At 48.7% G+C, this 22,513-nt stretch overlaps 1 protein-coding gene across 1 annotated transcript in view; it reads left to right on the top strand.

Annotated features, from left to right (window-relative positions):
• Positions 1 to 22,513, top strand: part of LOC144485843 (X-ray repair cross-complementing protein 5-like) — a 47,527-nt gene that overhangs the window by 21,648 nt on the left and 3,366 nt on the right. Inside the window, exons 4-9 of the mRNA XM_078203917.1 lie at positions 5,647 to 5,833; positions 12,281 to 12,449; positions 16,298 to 16,459; positions 18,144 to 18,273; positions 18,649 to 18,749; positions 21,618 to 21,734. Coding sequence (XP_078060043.1) covers positions 5,647 to 5,833; positions 12,281 to 12,449; positions 16,298 to 16,459; positions 18,144 to 18,273; positions 18,649 to 18,749; positions 21,618 to 21,734 — 866 coding nt within the window. The remainder of the gene's footprint in view (positions 1 to 5,646; positions 5,834 to 12,280; positions 12,450 to 16,297; positions 16,460 to 18,143; positions 18,274 to 18,648; positions 18,750 to 21,617; positions 21,735 to 22,513) is intronic.

The following is a 22,513-nucleotide window of genomic DNA, read 5'->3' as shown; positions in this document are numbered from 1 at the left end:
CCCTTTCTCTCTCAGGTGGTTTATCCAGCTTCCCTGTTTTAAATGAATTTATGGAAGGCTCCTGATCTGGAACATTGGGCCGGAAATTCATCGTGCAGGCGAGAATTGGGAGTTGAGTATTTTCCCTCCATCCCTGGAGTGCCCCTCCGCGGGATATCCATCTGCCTGAGACAGAAATGGAGGTAGTGGATGCTAAGGTGGCATTCACAGAGACATTAGCCCAGTTCTGAAGACCATTGTAAAGCAGCCCCCCCCCCTCTCACCACCCTGCACCACCTTGAGTGCCCTCACCCACACACTCAGTGATCACTTTACATACATACAGTCATAGAGACATAGAGTTTTACAGCACAGAAAGAGGCCCTTTGGCTCATTGTTTCCACGCTGGCCATCAAACACTTATCTATTCTAATCCTATTTTCCAGCACTTGATTTGTAGCCTTGCATTCTATGGTGTTTCGTGTGCTCATCTAAATGCTTCTTCTGAGGGTTCCTGCCTTTACCACCCTTTCAGGCAGTCAGCTCTAAATTCCCACCAGCCTCTGGGTGAAAAAGCTTTTCCTCACATCTCTTTTAAACAACCTGCCCCTTAACTTAAATCTATGCCCTGGTTATTGATGATGTGGAGGTGCCGGCGTTGGACTGGGGTAAACACAGTAAGGAGTCTAACAACACCAGGTTAAAGTCCAACAGGTTTATTTGGTAGCAAACGCCACTAGCTTTCGGAGCGCTGCTCCTTCGTCAGGTGAGTGGGAGATCTCCTCACAAACAGGGCATATAAAGACTCAAACTCAATTTACAGAATAATGGTTGGGATGTGAGTCTTTACAGGTAATCTTAAAGGTACAGACATTGTGAGTGGAGAGAGCGTTAAGCACAGGTTAAAGAGATGTGTATTGTCTCCAGACAGGACAGTTAGTGAGATTTTGCAAGTCATGGGGGTTACAGGTAGTGTGACATGAACCCAAGATCCCGGTTGAGGCCGTCCGCATGTGTGTGGAACATGGCTATCACTCTCTGCTCAGCGACTCTGCGTTGTCGTGAAGGCCATCTTGGAGAGCGCTTACCCGAAGATCAGAGGCTGAATGCCCGTGACCGCTGAAGTGTTCCCCAACAGGAAGAGAACACTCTTGCCTGGTGAAGTGGACCTCTTCACCGCACAGGACCTTCAACTGATGCTATACACTAGATACATCGATGACATTTTCTTCCTTTAGACTCATGGTGAACAATCACTGAAACAACTATATGATGACATCAACAAGTTCCATCCCACCATCAGACTCACCATGGACTACTCTCCAGAATCGGTTGCATTCTTGAACATACGCATCTCCATCAAGGACGGTCACCTCAGCACCTCACTGTACCGCAAGCCCACAGATAACCTCACGATGCTCCACTTCTCCAGCTTCCACCCTAAACACGTTAACGAAGCCATCCCCTATGGACAAGCCCTCCGTATACACAGGATCTGCTCAGATGAGGAGGATCGCAACAGACACCTCCAGACGCTGAAAGATGCCCTCATAAGAACAGGATATGGCGCTCGACTCATCGATCGATAGTTCCAATGCGCCACAGTGAAAAATCGCACCAACCTCCTCAGAAGACAAACACGGGACACGGCAGACAAAGTACCCTTCATCATCCAGTACTTCGCCGGAGCAGAGAAGCTATGACATCTTCTCCAGAGCCTTCAACATGTCATTGATGAAGACAAACATCTCACCAAGGCCATCCCCACACCCCCACTTCTTGCCTTCAAACAACCGCACAACCACAAACAGACCATTGTCCGCAGCAAACTACCCAGCCTTCAGGAGAACAGTGACCACGACACCACACAACCCTGCCACAGCAACCTCTGCAAGACGTGCCGGATCATTGACATGGATGCCATCATCTCACGTGAGAGCACCATCCACCAGGTACACGGTACATACACTTGCAACCCGACCAACGTTGTCTACCTCCATACACTGCAGGAAAGGATGCCCCGAGACATGGTACATTGGGGAGACCATGCAGACGCTATGCCAACAGATGAATGAACACCGCTCGACAATCACCAGGCAAGAGTGTTCTCTTCCTGTTGGGGAACACTTCAGCAGTCACGGGCTTTCGGCCTCTGATCTTCGAGTAAGCGTTCTCCAAGGCAGCCTTCACGACATGCGACAGCGCAGAGTCTCTGAGCAGAGACTGATAGCCAAGTTCCGCACACATGAGGACGGCCTCAACCAGGATCTTGGGTTCATGTCACACTATCTGTAATCCATGACTTGCCTGGGCTTGCAAAATCTCACTAACTGTCCTGTCTGGAGACAATATACATCTCTTTAACCTGTGCTTAACCCTCCCTCCACTCACATTGTCTGTATCTTTGAGACTTGATTACCTGTAAAGACTCGCATTCCAACCATTATTTTGTAAATTGAGTTTGTGTCTTTATACACCCTGTTTGTGAACAGAACTCCCACTCACCTGATGCAGGAGCAGCGCTCCGAAAGCTAGTGGCTTTTGCGACCAAATAAACCTGTTGGACTTTAACCTGGTGTTGTGAGACTTCTTACTGCACTCTTAAAGTGCCATATTCTCCTCTTAAAGGGACAGCTCCCTCCAGGGGAACACATTTCAATAACTGCTGCTTTAATACTACCTTATATTTCTTCTCCCATTGCTCTTCTCTGTTGTATATCATTCCAAACATTTAAAATCCAGATGTGTAATTTAAAAGAGACTTATATTGGGCACATTTCCCAACACCAAGTCTCACTTTCCACCTAGGAGGAGGCCATTCGGTCCCTCGAGTCTGTTCCATCATTCAGCTAATTCATGACTGATCTGGGTCACCTACCTTGAATCTGTTAATACCCTTTGCCTGGAGAAAATTAATCAACCACAGTGAGGCCAGCACTGGATGAGCCGTACATCTCCCTTTGGAATGCTCCACCCCACTGTGGACTGTGGATGCTCACTCGATGAGCATAGTCCAGGCAGAAATCAATAGGACTTTGGGTGCCAAAGGAGATGGGGATAATGCAGGGAGGTGTCCCTTGTACTTCTACCTGACAGGGGAGTTGGCACTTCCTCCACAGCAGATATGGCGGATTGGCAGTCACACTTTTGGAATGAAGATGAGGAGGATCCAGAGGAAGCAGAGGAAAACGAAGGTAGGTCAAATGTGAACCCGAGGTTTACAACGGCACGGTGGCACAGTGGTTAGCACTGCTGCCTCACAGCGCCAGGGACCTGGGTTCAATTCCCGGCTTTGGTCACTGTCTGTGTAGAGTTTGCACATTCCCCCCGTGTCTGTGTAGGTTTCCTCTGGGTCCTCTGGTTTCCTCCCACAGTCCAAAGATGTGCGAGTTAGATGTATTGTCCATGCTAAATTGCACCTCAGTGTCAGGGGGGCTAGCTAGGGTAAATGCATGGGGATAGGGCCTGGTGGGATTGTGGTCAGAGCAGACTTGATAGAACATAGAACAGTACAGCACAGAACAGGCCCTTCGGCCCATGATGTTGTGCCGAGCTTTATCTGAAACCAAGATCAAGCTATCCCACTCCCTATCATCCTGGTGTGCTCCATGTGCCTATCCAATAACTGTTTAAATGTTCCTAAAGTGTCTGACTCCACTATCACTGCAGGCAGTCCATTCCACACCACAACGACTCTCTGCGTAAAGAACCTACCTCGGACATCCTTCCTATATCTCCCACCATGAACCCTATAGTTATGCCCCCTTGTATTAGCTCCATCCACCCGAGGAAATAGTCTTTGAACGTTCACTCTATCTATCCCCTTCATCGTTTTATAAACCTCTATTAAGTCTCCCCTCAACCTCCTCCACTCCAGAGAGAACAACCCTAGCTCCCTCAACCTTTCCTCATAAGACCTACCCCCCAAACCAGGCAGCATCCTGGTAAATCTCCTTTGCACTCTTTCCAGCGCTTCCACATCCTTCTTATAGTGAGGTGACCAGAACTGCACACAATATTCCAAATGTGGTCTCACCAAGGTCCTGTACAGTTGCAGCATAACCCCACGGCTCTTAAACTCCAACCCCCTGTTAATAAACGCTAACACACTATAGGCCTTCTTCACAGCTCTATCCACTTGAGAGGCAACCTTCAGAGATCTGTGGATATGGACCCCAAGATCTCTCTGTTCCTCCACAGTCTTCAGAGCCCTACCTTTGACCTGATGGGCCAAATGGCCTCCTTCTGCACTGTAGGATTCTACGATTCTAACATGCTGTACACCTGTCGATAATAAGAACATTCGAGGCTGATGAGACGGGTTTTTGATAGGAGAGAGAAACAGGCAGGGAAGTGGAGTTAAGGCCACAATCAAATCAGCCGTGATCTCATTGAATGGTGGAGCATTCCTGTTCCTATTTATTATGTTTAAGTACAACACACTGCGCACGTTTTGATCATTCTAATCCTGACCTGAAACCATAGCCTCGCCAGTGCTTCACCCAGATGTTATATAGGGTGGCACAGTGGTTAGCACTACTGCCTCACAGCGCCAGGGATCCGTGTTTGACTCTCGGCTTGGGTGACTGTGCGGAGTCTGCACATTCTCCCCGTGTCTGTGTGGGTTTCCTCCAGGTGCTCCAGTTTCCTCTGGAAAGATGTGCTGGTTAGGTGCATTGGTCCTCTGGTTCTTGATCTTTCCACCAATGGGAACAGTTTCTCCCTCTTGACTCTGTCCAGATCCCTCGTGATTTTGAACTTTTCCAAGGAAAACAGTTCCAACTTCTCCAATCTATCCACATAACTGAAGTCCCTCATCCCTGGAACCACCTGGACCTTTTCTGAAGCCGTCATATCTTTCCTAAATTGCAATCTCCAGAATTGGACGCAATACTCCAGTTGATGCTGGACCAGTGTTTTGTAAAAATTCATTTTCACTCCCTTGCTGTTGTACTCTGTGCTGTTATTTATAAAGACCAAGATCCCATGTGCCTTTTTATCCACTTTCTCAACTTGTCCTGCCACCTTCAGTGATTTATGCACATATACACCCAGGTCTCTCTGCTCCAGCACCCACTTTAGAATTGTTTGTTTTATTTTATATTGTGTCCTATGCATTCTTCCTACCAAAATGAATCAGAAAGAGGCTATTCGGCCCATCGAGTCTGCACCGACCACAATCCCACCCAGGCCCTACCCCCTCATCGCTACATATTTACCCACTACTCCCTCTAACCTACGCATCTCAGGACACTAAGGGCAATTTTTAGCATGGCCAATCAACCTAACCCGCACATCTTTGGACTGTGGGAGGAAACCGGAGCACCCGGAGGAAACCCACGCAGATACGAGGAGAATGTGCAAACTCCACACAGACAGTGACCCAAGCCGGGAATCGAACCCAGGTCCCTGGAGCTGTGAAGCAGCAGTGCTAACCACTGTGCCACCGTGCCATCCTCCATGTGATGCTGTGGGATCTTTTACATCCAGCTGACCAAGTCGTCAGGACCTTGGCTTAAACCCCACCGCCCCCCATCCCTAAACTGCCGCCTTCTTCAACCGCTTAATGTGCATCAGAATGTCTTTGTGTTTCAGCCCCTGTTAAACTCTCTGTTCCGGTGCCGCTTGTATTTGATGTCCTGTTTTTTTTTGTTTTGTTTTGGCCAGGCTGAACCTGAAGCTGGGAGAAGGCGTGGAACTTTCAGTCGGAGTTTACAATCTCATGCGGAGTGCCAGGAAACCCAGTGCCGCCCGCCTGTACCGAGAAAGCAACGAGCCCGTCAAAACCAAAACCCGCTGGTTTAACGGGGAGACGGGCAGTCTGCTCCTGCCCAGCGACACCAAGAAGGCCCAGGTAAAGGACGGTGAACCTATACCGTGCTGAATTAAAACGTCAACTCCTGCCTGACCAAAGGCAAAACACTGCGGATGCTGGTAATCTGAAATACAAACAGAAAATGCTCTTTCTTAATTCATGAACGAGATGTGAGTTATTGTGCATCCCTAATTGCCCTCGAGAAGGCGATGATGAGGCTTTGTCTAAAACTGCTGCACTCTGCGGTGTGAAGGCACATCCACAATGCAGTTTCATCGTGACTTTTGACACAACTGAGTGGCTTTCTAAGTCAATCAGAGGGTAGTTGAGAGTCAGCCATGCAGTTCTGGATCCTCAGACAGGCCAGACCGGGTAAGGACGGCAGATTTCCTTCTCTAAAGAGCATTAATGAACCAGATGGGTTTTTAACAACAATCGGGTAATTTCATGATCACAGACTAATTTCCCCTTTATTATACAGCTCTGGCGAAGGGTCATCCAGACTCGAAACGTGGGCTCTTTTCTCTTCTTACTGTGCTTACCCCAGTCCAATGCCGGCATCTCCACATCATGACTACCATCAACGCCGCAAACTGCCGGTTCCAAGTGGAGAGGATCTCCAAGAAGATCGCGCATATCGACACAGACATCAAGTTTCTACAAACATGCAAGAAAGCAGACAAGATACCGAAAGGACTACGGATCACGAACCCACTCAGGTCAACCTATAACACGGACTACGCTGAGAGACTGTGCCGTCGCACCTCTCTCACCCTCCTCAAACACCTCATACACCAACTTTACAGCAAACGCCGCAGCCTGGAAACCAAGATCGAATCCATAGTCTCAACTTGCGCTCAGGATGCAGACCAGCTGCGAAACTCTGCCAAGCAGACGAGACAAAGGAACTACACCATCTACATGCACACCAAGAACAGGAAACTTGAGAAACTCGGCATCACCAGCAGCAGCAACCAAGCCCCCCCCGGTACCACAGTAGAAAACAGCACCACTGCAGGGAAGTCCATTGTCAACTTATCGGACGACACACTTCAGCCAGATGAAATCGAAGTTCTCAGCCGAGGGCTCAACTTTTGCCCCACTACCAAAATAGACCCCATCAGTCTCGCAGCGGACACAGAGGAATTCATCAGGCGAATGAGGCTGCGGGAGTTCTTCCACAAACCCCAAGAGGCCAACAGCGAACACAATGAGACAGCTAATGAACCGGAACAGCAGACAGAGAGACCCGCAGTGCAACCGAAGAGGAAAGAGTCGAATTGGACTCCTCCGGAAGGCCGCTGCCGTCGACTTGACATGTATGCCCAAGCCATCAGGAGGTGCGTCAACACCAAATTCATCAGCCGCACTCACAAGACAGCACCGAACATCACCCAAGCACAACGCAACGCCATCCACGCTCTCAAGACCAACCGCAACATTGTCATCAAACCAGCAGACAAAGGGGCCATCGTCATACTGAACAGAACGGATTACTGCAAAGAAGTGTACCGACAACTGAACAACGAGGAACACTACAGACAGTTACCCACAGATCCGTCAAAGAACACACCCGTCAACTCAACACTCTGATCAAAACCTTTGATCTGGACCTTCAGAGCACCCTCCGTGCTCTCATCCCACGTACTCCACAAGTTGGAGATCTCTACTGCCTCCCAAAAATACACAAAGCAAATACACCCGGCCGTCCCATCGTTTCAGGAAACGGAACCCTGTGCGAGAACCTCTCCGGCTATGTCGAGGGCATCTTGAAACCCATTGTACAAAGAACCCCCAGCTTTTGTCGCGACACTACGGACTTCCTACAGAAACTCAACACACATGGAGCAGTTGAACCAGGAGCACTCCTCGTCACAATGGATGTCTCGGCACTCTACACCAGCATCCCCCACGATGATGGCATTGCTGCAACGGCCTCAGTACTCAATGCCGTCAACTGCCAGTTTCCAGATGCAATTTTACAACTCATCCGCTTCATCCTGGACCACAATATCTTCACCTTCAACAACCAGTTCTTCATCCAGACACACGGAACAGCCATGGGGACAAAATTCGCACCTCAATATGCCAACATCTTCATGCACAGGTTCGAACAAGACTTCTTCACCGCACAGGACCTTCAACCGATGCTATACACTAGATACATCGATGACATTTTCTTCCTTTGGAGTCATGGTGAACAATCACTGAAACAACTATATGATGACATCAACAAGTTCCATCCCACCATCAGACTCACCATGGACTACTCTCTGGAATCGGTTGCATTCTTGGACACACGCATCTCCATTAAGGACGGTCACCTCAGCACCTCACTGTACCGCAAGCCCACGGTTAACCTCATGATGCTCCACTTCTCCAGCTTCCACCCTAAACACGTAAAAGAAGCCATCCCCTACGGACAAGCCCTCCGAATACACAGGATCTGCTCGGATGAGGATGATCGCAACAGACACCTCCAGACGCTGAAAGATGCCCTCATAAGAACAGTATATGGCGCTCGACTCATCGATCAACAGTTCCGACGCGCCACAGCGAAAAATCGCACCGACCTCCTCAGAAGACAAACACGGGACAGACAGAGTACCCTTCGTCGTCCAGTACTTCCCCGGAGCGGAGAAGCTACGGCATCTCCTCCGGAGCCTTCAACATGTCATTGATGAAGACGAACATCTCGCCAAGGCCATCCCCACACCCCCACTTCTTGCCTTCAAACAACCACGCAACCTCAAACAGACCATTGTCCGCAGCAAACTACCCAGCCTTCAGGAGAACAGTGACCACGACACCACACAACCCTGCCACAGCAACCTCTGCAAGACGTGCCGGATCATCGACACGGATGCCATCATCTCACGTGAGAACACCATCTTCCAGGTACACGGTACCTACTCTTGCAACTCGGCCAACGTTGTCTACCTGATACGCTGCAAGAAAGGATGTCCCGAGGCATGGTACATTGGGGAAACCATGCAGACGCTACGACAATGGATGAATGAACACCGCTCGACAATCACCAGGCAAGACTGTTCTCTTCCTGTGGGGGAGCACTTCAGCAGTCACGGGCATTCAGTCTTGGATCTTCAGGTAAGCGTTCTCCAAGGCGGCCTTCACGACACACGACAGCGCAGAGTCGCTGAGCAGAAACTGATAGCCAAGTTCCGCACACATGAGGACGGCCTAAACCGGGATGTTGGATTTATGTCACATTATCAGTAACCCCCACAGCTTGCCTCCTGGGCTTGCAGAATTTCACCAGCTGTTCTGTCTGGAGACAATACACATCTCTTTAACCTGTGTTGAATGCTCCCTCCACCCACATTGTCTGTACATTTAAGACCTGGCTGGCTGTAGAGATTCGCATTCTAATCAGTATTCTGTAATTTGATTTCTGTGTCTGTTTGCACTGTTTGAGAACAGATAACCACTCCATCTGACGAAGGAGCTGTGCTCCGAAAGCTAATGGTATTTGCTACCAAATAAACCTGTTGGACTTTAACCTGGTGTTGTGAGACTTCTTACTGTACTTACCCCAGTCCAACGCCGGCATCTCCACATCTTTTCTCTATTCACAGATGCTGCCAAACCTGCTGAGATTTTCCAGCATCTTCTCTTTTTCTCCCCCAGTTGCTGTGGTGTGGTTTGAACTCGTGCCTCTAGATCGATGGCATGGTGGCACAGTAGGTTAGCACTGCTGACTCACAGCGCCAGGGACCCGGGTTCGATTCCTGGTTTGGGTCACTGTCTATCTGGAGTTTCCACGTTCTCCCCGTGTCTGCATGGGTTTCCTCCGGGTGCTCTGGTTTCCTCCCACAGTCCAAAGATGTGCGGGTTAGGTGGATTGGCCATGCTAAATTGCCCCTTTAGTATCAGGGGGACTAGCTAGAGTAAATGCATAGGGTTATGGGGATAGGGCCTGGGTGGGATTGTGGTCGGTGCAGACTTGATGGGCTGAACGGCCTCCTTCTGCACTGTAGGGATTCTCTGATTCTATCATTAGTCAAAACCTCTGAATTACTCATCCAGGAATATAACTCCCCTGTTATTGTATCCCTTGTGCGTACTGTGCAGAGAGAAACAAGAGTTAATGTTTTAGGTCGATGACTTTTCTTTACAACTAGCCCACGTTAGACATGCCACAGGGTTCAAACAGGTACAGAAGGAAGGTATGCATGGAGGGCTGGAAAGAGTGAAAGGGGAGGCAGCAGAGATTAAATAACAGAAGAGATAATGGTGCAAGGCAAAGATAGAATGGTAATGAGATGAGTAAATAAAGAGAAAAAGAACTTGTATTAATTAAAATAGCGCCTTCCACAACTTCAAGATGGCCCAAAGCACTTCACAGCCAATGAAGTACTTCTGAACTTTCCTGCAGACAAAAGGAATATGCCCAAGCCTTGCACCTGTTTTGAATTATCTGGCAGCTTGAGGAGCCTATAGCTCCCCATTGCTTTCTCCATGGCAAGACCTCGGCCAATCAGAGTCGACTTGTCAACCAATCAACACCCTTTTCTCCTGTGGTATAAATTGTCACAATTGTTTGAAATTTGACCTTCTGGGGTTTGTCCTGATGAGTGCAAGACAAAAAACTTCGACAACCTGTCTCCTTGTTCAGCATTGGTTTCGAAGTTTAGCCACTGCTGTAATGTAGGAATCTTTCTACTTACATTTGACTCTCTGCATCCCTTTCACAAACTGATTCCCTCCCTGTAACTTGCTTTTTTATTTTAAAATAAGGATCAGTACGAGGTATCATTTTTATTTTCTGCTCTGTCTTTAACTGGTTACCTGTTTAAAGTTAAAAGTTTATTTATTAGTGTCACAAGTAAGGCTGACATTAACACTGCAGTGAAGTTACTGTGAAAATCCCCTAGTCACCACACTCCGGCGCCTGTTCGGGTAACACTGAGGGAGAATTTAGCACAGCCAATGCACCCTAACCAGCACGTCATTCGGACTGTGGGAGGAAACCGGAGCACCCGGAGGAAACCCACACAGACACGGGGGAGAACGTGCTGACTCCACACAGACAGTGACCCAAGCTGGGAATCAAACTCGCGTCCCTGGCGCTGTGAAGCAGCAGTGCTAAACACTGTGTCACCCTACCGCCCCGTTTCTGGGATACGCATCACCCTTCTTCCAATGTCCTGAATATTTTGTACCATCATAATCCAGACAGCCAGTGGGAAGAGTCTTCCATCCCTTTGCTCTTTTTATACCGAGATTAACTTTCCATTTTTCAGTCACACCTTCACTGGATTAGCTCTTTGAAGAAGAGGCATACGGACCCGAAATGTTAACTCTGCTTCTCTCTCCGTGCACCTGCTGAGCTTTTCCAGCATTCTCTGTTTTTATTTCAGATTTCCAGCGTCCATAGAATTTTGCTTTCACTTCATTGAGTTTATCTGCTTGATGTGGTTACATGACCATCTATATTGATGGATTATTCCACAAAATATGTCCAGCCTAATGAACAGAGCGTGCTTGAGCCTCTGTGTTCTTTAACAAAATAACACAGAGGCTGTGTTACTCATGACGGTGATCACTCATATCACACAGTGTGACCTAATCCAGAAGAGGATCGTTAGGGCGGCACGGCGGTTAGCACTGGTGCCTCAGCTCCAGGGACCCGGGTTCGATTCCCGGCTTGGGTCACTGTCTGTGTGGAGTCTGCACGTTCTCCCTGTGTCTGCGTGGGTTTCCTCCGGGTGCTCCGGTTTCCTCCCACACTCCAAAGATGTGCGGGTTAGGTTGATTGGCCATGATAAATTGCTCCTTAGTGTCAGGGGCACTATCAGGATAGATACATGGGACTACAGGGATAGGGGCTGGGTGGGATTGTGGTCGGTACAAACTCAATGGGATGAATGGCCTCCTTCTGCACTGCAGGGATTCTATGATTGCCCATCCCCAGTTGCCCTTGAGAAGGTGATGGTGAGCTTCCTTCTTGAAACGCTACAGTGCATGTGGTGTAGGTACACCCACTGTGCTGTTAGGGAGGGAGTTCAGGGATTTTGACCAAGCGACAGTGAAGGAACAGCCAATATATTTCCAAGTCAGGATAGTGAGTGGCTTGGAGGGGAACTTGTAGGTGATGGTGTTCCCAGGTATCTGCTGCCCTGGCCCTTCTCGATGGAAGTAGTTGTGCATTTGGAAGGAGCTATTGAAGGAACCTTGGTCAGTTCCTGCAGTGCATCTTATCGATGGTACACACGGCTGCCAATGTGTCCGTGGTGGAGGAAGTGAATGCTTGTAGAAGGAGTGCCAGTCAAGCGGGCTGTTTTGTCCTGGATGGTGTCAAGCTTCATGAGTGTTGCTGGAGCTGCAAGTGGAGAGTACTCCATCACTCCTGACTTGTGCCTTGTAGATGGTGGACAGGCTTTGGGAGGGTCAGTGGGCGAGTACCTCGGAAGATGTTGCTCTTTCATATAATTTAAACCTGTTCTTGTTCTTTTTGGTTCCCAGGTTTATGGACAGAGGCAGATTGTTCTGGAGAAAGAGGAAACCGAGGAATTGAAGAGATTTGATGGCCCAGGCTTGGTTCTCATTGGTTTCAAGCCATTGTCACTCTTAAAGAAGCACCACCACATCAGATCCCCACAGTTCATTTACCCAGATGAGACGCTGATAACAGGTAACCCTCAGCCGCTGTTACTGCTGCCCTTTGGCCAAGTGGGCATGGCTCTACCCAGGGTATTTATAGAGCACAGGGTCCAAACTTCATCCCCCTTCTCCTCAGTTAGCTGATGGTTCACAAGACAGATTCATGCAGATAATGATGGGAAACCCTGCAGTGGCAGCTAGAAGTGTTAAAACGTTAGGAGCTAATGTTCCAGCATGAAGGAATCCTACTGGAGAGAGAGAGAGTGACATTTTATATATTTACAATGTAATATAGAGCAGATGCAAATATGTTATCAGATAGAATACCCCTCCTCTCGAATCCCTCTACCCTAGAATACCCTGTATAGAATACCACTATCCTAAAATACCCTGTATAGAATACCCCTCCTCCAGAATCCCTCTACCCTCGAATACCCTGTATAGAATAACACTATCCTAAAATACCCTGTTTAGAATACCCCTACTCTAGAATCTCTCTATCCTAGAATACCCTGTCTAGAATCCCTCTATCCTAAAGTACCCTGAATAGAATACCTCTATCCTAGAATACCCTGTATAGAATCCCTCTATCCCAGAATACCCTGTATAGAATCCCTCTATCCCAGAATACCCTGTATAGAATACCACTATCCTAAAATACCCTGTATAGAATACCCCTACTCTAGAATCCCTCTACCCTAGAATGCCCTGTCTAGAATCCCTCTATCCTAGAATACCCTGTCGAGAATACCTCTATCCTAAAATACCCTGAATAGAATACCTCTATCCTAGAATACCCTGTCGAGAATACCTCTATCCTAAAATACCCCGTATAGAATACCTCTATCCTAGGATACGCCGTATAGAATATCTCTACCCTAAAATACCCTGTCTAGAATATCTCTATCCTAGAATACCCCATATAGAATACCTCTACCCTAGAATACCTCGTATAGAATACCTCTACCCTAGAATACCCCATATAGAATACCTCTACCCTAGAATACCCCGTATAGAATACCGCTACCCGCGAATACCCTGTATAGAATACCCCTGCCCTAGAATACCCTCAATAGAATACCTCTACCCTAGAATACCCTGTATAGAATACCACTACCCCAAAATACTCTGTATAAAATATAACTACGCTAGAAAACCCTGCATAGAATACCACTAGCCTAGAATACCCTGAAGAGTATCCCCTATCCTTGGGAGCTGTATCACTGATTGTTTGATGCTACCTGAGCATTATTATATCTTAAGAGATGAGAAGATGAATTTGAGCTCATTGTAACTGGTCCACTTCCTCTCATTACAGCATGCGGTTACATACTGAATGGCGTTAATGTGTTCTCTCCACTGCTCTGGATCATAGATCACGCCAACGATTTCTCACACTTTGAATCGAGGAGTCAGATGCTGAATCCTATTACCCTGGTTAGAAACATAGAAAATAGGAGCAGGAGGAGGCCATTCAGCCCTTCGAGTCTGCTCCATCATTCATTATGATCATGGCTGATCATCCTTTTCGATATTCTGTTCCCATCTTCCCCCCCATATCTTTTTATCCTCTTTGCCCCAACCAAGTGCTATATCTAACTGCATCTTGAAAACATTCAATATTTTGGCCTCAATTACTTTCTGTGGTAGCGAATTCCACATATTCACCACCCTCTGGGTGAAGACATTTTTCCTCATCTCTGTCCTAAATGATTTAGCCTGTATTCTTAAATTGTGATCCATGGTTCTGTCCGCCGCCCCAAAAAATCCCTGAGTTGCCACACTCTGGCGCCTGTTTAGGTACACCGAGGGAGAATTTAGCATGGCCAATGCACGTCTTTCGGATTATGGGAGGAAACCGGAGCACCCGGAGGAAACCCACGCAGACACGGGTTTCTATGAGATTCCCCCCCCACCCTCATTCTTCTGAACTCTGGTGAATATAATCCTAACCGAATCAATCTCACCTTGGGAGTCAGTCCCACCATCCAAGGAATCAGCCTGGTAAACCTCCGCTCTACAGCAAGAACGTCCTTCCTCAGATAAGGAGACAAAAGCTGCACGCAATATTCCAGGTGTGGTCCCACCAAGGCCCCATATATATGCAACCAGACACCCCTGCCCCGTACTCAAATCCTCTCGCTATGAAGGCCAACATTCCATTTGCCTTTTTCACCGCCTGCTGCACCTGAATGCTTAACTTCAGCGACTGGTGCATGAGGACACCCAGGTCTCATTTCACATTCCTTTCTCCTAATTTATGGCCTTTCAGATAGTAATCTGCCTTCCGTTTTTGCTCCCAAAGTGGATAACCTCACATTTCTCCAAATTATACTGCATCTGCTGTTCATTTGCCCACTCACTCAACTTGTCCACATCACACTGAAGCATCTCTCCATCTTCCTCACAGCTCACCCAGCTTTGTGTCATCTGCAGATTTGGAGATATTACATTTAGTTCTCTCATTTAAATCATTAATTTATATGTAGTGAATAGCTGGGGCCCCAGCACTGATCCCTGCGGTACCCCACTAATCACTGCCTGCCATTTGGAAAAAGACCTGTTTATTTCCTACTCTTTGTTTCCTGCCTGCCAACCAGTTTTCTATCCATCTCAATACACTACCCAATCCCATGCACTTTAATTTTACACACTGATCTCTTATGTGGGACCTTATCTGAAAGTCCAAATAAACCACATCCACTGGCTGCCCCTCATCAACTCTACTAGTTACATCCTTGAAGAATTCCAGTAGATTTGTCAAGCATGATTCCCCTCGTGTAAATCCATCTGACTCTGTCCTGTCCAGCCGCTGTTTACCAAGTGCTCTGCTATTAAATCCTCCCCCACTACCGACGTCAGGCTGACTGGTCTATAATTCCCTGTTCTCTCTCTGCCTCCCTTTTTAAATAGTGGGGTTACATTAGCTACCCTCCAATCCATAGGAACTGTTCCAAAGGCTATAGAACCTTGGAAGATGAATACCAATATACCCACTTTTTCTCAGACCATTTCCTTAAGTACTCCGGGGTGTAGATTATCGGGCCCTGGGGATTTATCAGCCTTCAAACTCAATTTCCCCAACACCATTTCTCTACTAATATTAATTTCCTTCAGTTCCTCCCTCTCCCTAGACCCTGTGTTCCCCAACTTTTCTGGTACGTTATTTGTGTCCTCCTTTGTGAAGACAGAACCAGAGTATGTATTTAGTTGGTCAGCCATTTCTTTGTTCCCCATTATAAATTCCCCTGTTTCTGACTGTAAAGGACCTAGTTTGTCGTTAACAATCTTTTTCACCTCACACACCTAATAGAAACTTTTACAGTCAATGTTTATGTTCCCCGCAAGCTTACTCTCGTACTCTATTTTCCCCTTATTAATTAGTCCCTTTGCTGAATTATAAACTGTCCCAATCCTCAGGTCTACAGTTTTTCTGGATCATTTGTATGCCTCTCCCTTGGACCTTTAACTATCTCTAATTTCCCTTGTAAGCCTTGGTTTGGCCACCTTTCCAGTTTTATTTTTGTGCCAGACTGGATTAAATAATCATTCCTTGAATGTTTGCCGTTGCCGATCCACCATCGTCCCCTTAAATAACATTTCCCAATCTGTCAAAGCCAACTTGTGCCTCATATTCATCGTAGTTTCCTTTATTAAGATTCAGGACCCTAGTCTCAAAATCAACTACCTGACTGTCCACCTCGATGAAGAATTCTATCGTGTTATAGGGGATGAAGTAACAATTTGACTTTATCGTTGCCACTTGCTAAGCAGCTCAGAGAGGTCAGCCCCCCTGGTCCTTTCCAGCAGCCTTTGGGCCAGCCCTGGTGCCAGGTGCTTATTGTTCTGAGCTGTGTTTATGTTTCACATTCCCAACAGGAAGCACCACTTCATTCAGCGCACTGCTCACCAAGTGCCTGGAGAAGGACGTGTATGCTGTTTGCCGCTACACTCCCCGGAGGAACACCCCACCCCGATTTGTGGCATTGGTCCCACAGGAGGAGGCGCTGGATGATCAGAAAGTGCAGACCATCCCTCCAGGTCAGTGACACTGTCTCTCTCGGATCGCTCACTGACTGGGTGAGTACACTTGATTTGTCTCTCCTTTCTGACTGAGTTATGGTCACACCAGTACCACTGAATCTCCGGCACCTTTTCTGCCTGACCACATATGATAATTATTCACACACTATTTGTCTATGGAGGGCATCGTAGCTGTTGCCTATCCTACCCCCACTCACCTTCCCCACACACACACCACATACCACGTGTATACACACACCACATGTGCACACACACACCACACATACACACATAGCACACATTTACACACATCTCACGTACACACACGCACCACACGTACGCACGCACCACATGTACGCACGCACCACACGTACGCATGCACACCACACGTATGTGCGCACCGCACGTACACGCATGCACCGCACGTATGCGCGCACCGCACGTACACACACATATATACACACAGTGGAGCCTGGCTGATTGTGTGCAGCTCCAATGCAGAGAGGAACTGAAACCAGATATTTGATTTGATTTATGATTGTCATGTTTATTAGTATACAGTAAAAAGTATTGTTTCTTGCGCGCTATGCAGACAAAACATACCGTTCATAGAGAAGGAAAGGAGAGAGTGCAGAATGTAGTGTTACAGTCATAGCTAGGGGTGTAGGGAAAGATCAACGTAAGAGAAAGATAGCACCACAGCCTGGGCTTGGACTCAGATGAACTAACTTCAGATTTCTATAGTTCAGAGTTACAGCGGATACATGTTACAGTGGGTGGATGAAAATTGAAGATTACATAATAACTGCTGAGAGGAAATTGATCCAATCTATAAAGGGGAAAAGATTGCAGGGCTGGGGGAAAGAGAAGGCTCTTGAGACGCATTGGATAAGCTCTTTCAAAGAGCCAGTATAGCCATGATGGGCTGAATGGCTTCTATGCAGTGTCATTCAATGAATCATTTACCATCGCTGTAGCCCTGCATTACATTGGCAGTGCAGTGATTTTAGACGTGGGTCTTCACTTGTGGTTTCCTCCCTGGGAACAGTAACCTGACGATAGGCAGAGTTTTTTAAGCGATGTTGATTGAGGGATGAATACTGGCCGAGACACCAGGGAAAACTCCCCTGCTGCTCTTCAAAACAGGGTCGTTAACATCCACCTCCGAGGGATGTGGGGACCGCAGTTTTCTGTCACGTCTGAAAAGCATTGAAGTACGCGAAGAATCCAAACACCCCACAGAGCTGCAATCACCACTCACGCACGCACCCAGGGACCTGGGTCAATTCCCAGCTTGGGTCACTGTCTGTGCGGAGTCTGCACGTTCTCCCCGTGTCTGCGTGGGTTTCCTCCGGGTGCCCCGGTTTCCTCCCACAGTCTGAAAGACGTGCTGGTTAGGGTGCGTTGGCCGTGCTAAATTCTCCCTCTGTGTACCCGAACAGGAGTGTGGTGACTCGGGGATTTTCACAGTAACTTCATTGCAGTGTTAATGTAAACCTACTTGTGACACTAATAAAATAAACTTTGAAACTTTAAACTTTAAAACTTTACTAGTCGTAGCTTTGACCTGATTTCTGCAAAAACGCGAATGTTCATCCCAGGTCATCCCATCAAACGCAACTCCTGAGTCGGGCAGAGTGGGCGTGTGAAATGCTCACCGATTCCTGGTACAAACAAAACCTTTCCGTCGTTTTCCCATCAGGATTCCACCTGATTTATTTGCCTTACGCCGACGATGTCAGGAAGATCGGCTTTACGGAGAAGCGAGTGGCCAGCGAGGATCAGATCGAGAAGATGAAATCAGTGGTGCAGAAGCTCCGGTTTAAATACAGGTCAGTCAGAGGTTCCAGCGATACTTTCTGCGCCATTAGAGGATCACTGTCTGTGCGGAGAGTCTGCACGTTCTCCCCGTGTCTGCATGGGTTTCCTCCGGGTTCCTCCCACAGTCTGAAAGGTGTGCGGGATTGGCCGTGCTAAATTGCCCCTCAGTGACCCAGATGTGTAGATTAGAGGGACTAGCGGGGTAAATACATTGGGTTACGGGGATAGGACCTGGGGTGGGATTGTTGTCGGTGCAGACTCGATGGGCTGAATGGCCTCCTCCTGCACTGTAGGATTTCTATGATTTCCCCAGTGCAGATGAACAGGAAATTTCTGCAAATTCTCCTTAAAATAAAATGGTGACCATTTCTATCCCTCTGGATTAGGCCTGAGAGCTTTGAGAATCCGGTTATTCAGCGGCATTTCCGTAATCTGGAGGCACTGGCCCTCGATTTGAAGGAACCGGAAGAAGTTGAAGATTTGACACGTGAGTATCCTGCTGTACAGCTCGTACCCACTGCCCAGCAGCAAAAGGAATTAATTTGATTTGATTTGATTTATTATTGTCACATGTATTAACATACAGTGAAAAGTATTGTTTCTTGCGCACTATACAGACAAAGCATACCATTCATAGAGAAGGAAAGGAGAGAGTGCAGAATGTAGTGTTACAGTCATAGCTAGGGTGTCGAGAAAGATCAACTTAATGCGAGGTCGGTCCGTTCAAAAGTCTGACAGCAGCAGGGAAGAAGCTGTTCTTGAGTCGGTTGGTACGTGACCTCAGACTTTTTCCCGACAGAAGAAGGTGGAAGAGAGAATGTCCGAGGTGCGTGGGGTCCTTGATGATGATAAGGAATGATAGTGATTATGATAAGATAGTGATTGTAAAGACGAAAAAAGCCCAGCTTTCACACGTAGTCTGTAACAGAGCAGTATATCGGGAATATTTCCCATTGGATTCAGGGCCCCGGGGCGGGTATGAATATTGGGTAATTGTTGAATCCAGTTGTAATGCTCCCTGGGGGGCAGAGAGGGGTTGCTGGGGGCATGAAGAGGGGAGAAATATGGCAAAGTGGGGGGGGGTTAGGGTGGGGGAGCTGGGGGATGCGGAGAGGAGAGTCAGTGTATCAGCAAATGCATACTGTGGCAATTACAGTAATTGCCTTATTAAAGACAGGCGATGGTTATTGACTCAACCTCTGAAAGAGTATAAATGGACACAGCAGGAACAGATACTGTGGGGGAATCAGAGGAGCTTGTATCTGTACTGAGCTGTATGTAGAATAAACTTGCTGAAGGAAAAAGACCAGCTGCTGTATTATTCCTCCACTGTTAAGAAGAGGGAGCTCGGGGGGGTGGGGTGGGGGGGGGTGCAGAGCTCAGGGGAGGGGGGGGCAGAGCTGGGGGGAGGAGCAGATAGGGGGGAGAGAGGGGAGCTGGGGGGAGAGGGGGAGCTGGCAGGGAAAGGGAGAGCTGGCGGGGAGGGGGAGCTGGGGGTGTTGAGCTCCAGCTGACGAAGGGGCAGCGCTCCGAAAGCGAGTGGCATTTGCTACCAAATCAACTTGTTGGACTTTAACCTGGTGTTGTTAAACTTCTTACCGTGTTGGAGAAGGGCAGCTGAGGGGAGTGGGGGCGAGAGAGAGGGGGTGCTGGGGAAGAGAGAGAGGGGGTGCTGGGGGAAGAGAGAGGGGATGCTGGGGAAGAGAGAGGGGGTGCTGGGGAAGAGAGAGGGGGTGCTGGGGAAGAGAGAGGGGGTGCTGGGGAAGAGAGAGAGAGTGGGTGCTGGGGGAAGAGAGAGGGGGTGCTGGGGAAGAGAGGGGGGGTGCTGGGGAAGAGAGAGGGGGTGCTGGGGAAGAGAGAGGGGGTGCTGGGGAAGAGAGAGGGGGTGCTGGGGAAGAGAGAGGGGGTGCTGGGGAAGAGAGAGGGGGTGCTGGGGAAGAGAGAGGGGGTGCTGGGGAAGGAGAGAGAGGGAGCTGGGGGGGAGAGGGGGAGCTGCGAGGGGGGGGGGAGGGAGAGGGGGAGCTGGGGGGGAGGGGGGAGAGGGGGTGCTTGGGAGGGGAGAGGGGGAGCTGGGGGGGGTGAAGAGAGGGAGCTGGGGGGGAGAAGCGGGGGAGCTGGGGGGGGAGAGAGGGGGAGCTGGGGGGGGGAGAGAGGGGGAGCTGGGGGAGGGGGGTGGGAGGGGGGGACCTAGGGTTGGAGAGGGGGAGCTGGGGGGAGGGGGGGGGGTGGAGATGGGGAGTGGGGGTGGGGAGAGGGTGGAAGTATACTGTGAAAGGTCTGACACTGGGAAGTTCCGAAGAACAAAGGGACCTTGGCGTGTTTGTCCATAGATCTCTGAAGGTGGAAAGGCAGGTTAATAGGGTGGTGAAAAAGGCATATGGCACACTCGCCTTTATCAATCGAGGTATAGATCACAAAGCAGAGAGGTCATGATGGAGTTGTATAGAACTTTGGTGAGGCCACAGCTGGAGCACTGTGTGCGGTTCTGGTCGCCACATTATAGGAAGGATGTGAACGAACTGGAGGGGGTGCAGCGGAGATTCACCAGGATGCTGCCTGGGATGGAACATTTAAGTTATGAAGAGAGGTTGGATTGGCTTGCGTTGTTTTCTCTGGAGCGGAGAAGACTGAGGGGCGACTTGATTGAGGTGTTCAAGATTATGAGACAGGATGGATCGGGAGCAGCTGTTCCCCTGAGTTGAAGGGTCAGTTACGAGGGGACACAAGTTAAAAGTGAGGGGTGGGAGGTTTAGGGGGGATTTGAGGAAAAAGGTTTTTACCCAGAGGGTGGTGAGGGTCTGGAATGCGCTGCCTGGAAGGGTGGTGGAGGCGGGATGCCTCACATCCTTTAAAAAGTACCTGGATGAGCACTTGGCACGTCATAACATTCAAGGCTATGGGCCAAGTGCTGGTAAATGGGATTAGGTGGGCAGGTCAGGGCATTTCATGCATCAATGCAGATTTGATGGGCCGAAAGGCCTCTTCTGCACTGGAGGATTCTGTGATTCTGAGCTGGGGGGCAGAGAGGGGGAGCTGGGGGGCAGAGAGGGGGAGCTGGGGGGCAGAGAGGGGGAGCTGGGGGGCAGAGAGGGGGAGCTGGGGGGCAGAGAGGGGGAGCTGGGGGGCAGAGGGGGAGCTGGGGGAGCCAGAGGGGAGACGGGGTGCTGGGGGGGAGGAGGAAAGGTAGAGAGGTGGAGAAGGGGGGTTGGAGAGGGAGAGCCGTGGCGGGGGGCGGGGCTGGAGGGAGCGTGGGGGGAGAAGCTGGGGGGGGGGGGTGGAGAGGAAGCTGGAGAGGTGCAAATAAATGACTTTGATAGAGGAGCGTAATAGGGGAAATCGTCTTTTCCCCACACAGTGCCAAAGAATGATGTTATGGACAGGAGAATCGGACAGCTGGCAGAGGAGTTCCTGGAGCTGGTTTATCCCCCGGGCTATAACCCAGGTGCAAAGAGCCAACAGAAGAGGAAGCTCAGTGAGTACTGCGGCAAGGGGAGCAAATTAAACGTTGTGTCAGTAAATGCTCCACGTGGGATACAAGTGAGCCACACGGACACGGAAATCTCTGCTCAATTCTCTCAGAACTGAACCAGCTGGTCGCCAAAAGAAACAAAGAATTGCGTTTCTTTAGTGCCTTTCCTCAGGACATTGTAAAACACTACAGTCAGTGAAGTGTAGTGGCCGCTGTAATTTATTACAACCCTGTTAGGAACATTTATAGAGAATTAACTGACCATAATTAACTGACAGAACTACGTCACTAGATTTCAACTTTTTCAAATAAAAACAAACTTTATTGTATTTTAGAGTTAAACAAAGCACTATTAACTCAACACCGCAGTTTATCATTCCTCATGCCTGTGAACTCAGTTCAACTTTGTGCTCCCTGCCCAAGAATTCCCCTATACGTGGCAAGAATATTGAAGGTGCATTCACTTCTGTAGAAACCAGCCCGTGAGGTATGCCACAGCCCTCCAGAATTCACTTTATCGTTCCTTCCTGTTAGTTATTTCCTGAGGAAAGGTTTTATGGGGATCCTGCCCATTGATTTTTGGCAAAGCAACCTTCCAACCTTTATTTAACATCACACAACTGTGGAAGTTCAGCTCCTTGTTCTGGTGGCTGGCAGGTACCCAACCTGCTCCTCAGAGTTTCCAAACAATTCTGTTGACTGCTTTCGGCCTCAAGGTTCTGGGGTGGACGACTGTAGATAATCCAGGGAACAAATAGCTGTTTTATTATACAGGACAGATG

Source organism: Mustelus asterias, unplaced genomic scaffold (assembly GCF_964213995.1).
Source record: "Mustelus asterias unplaced genomic scaffold, sMusAst1.hap1.1 HAP1_SCAFFOLD_240, whole genome shotgun sequence".
NCBI classification, from domain to species: domain Eukaryota; kingdom Metazoa; phylum Chordata; class Chondrichthyes; order Carcharhiniformes; family Triakidae; genus Mustelus; species Mustelus asterias.
This window is presented reverse-complemented; position numbering and strand designations above follow the sequence as displayed.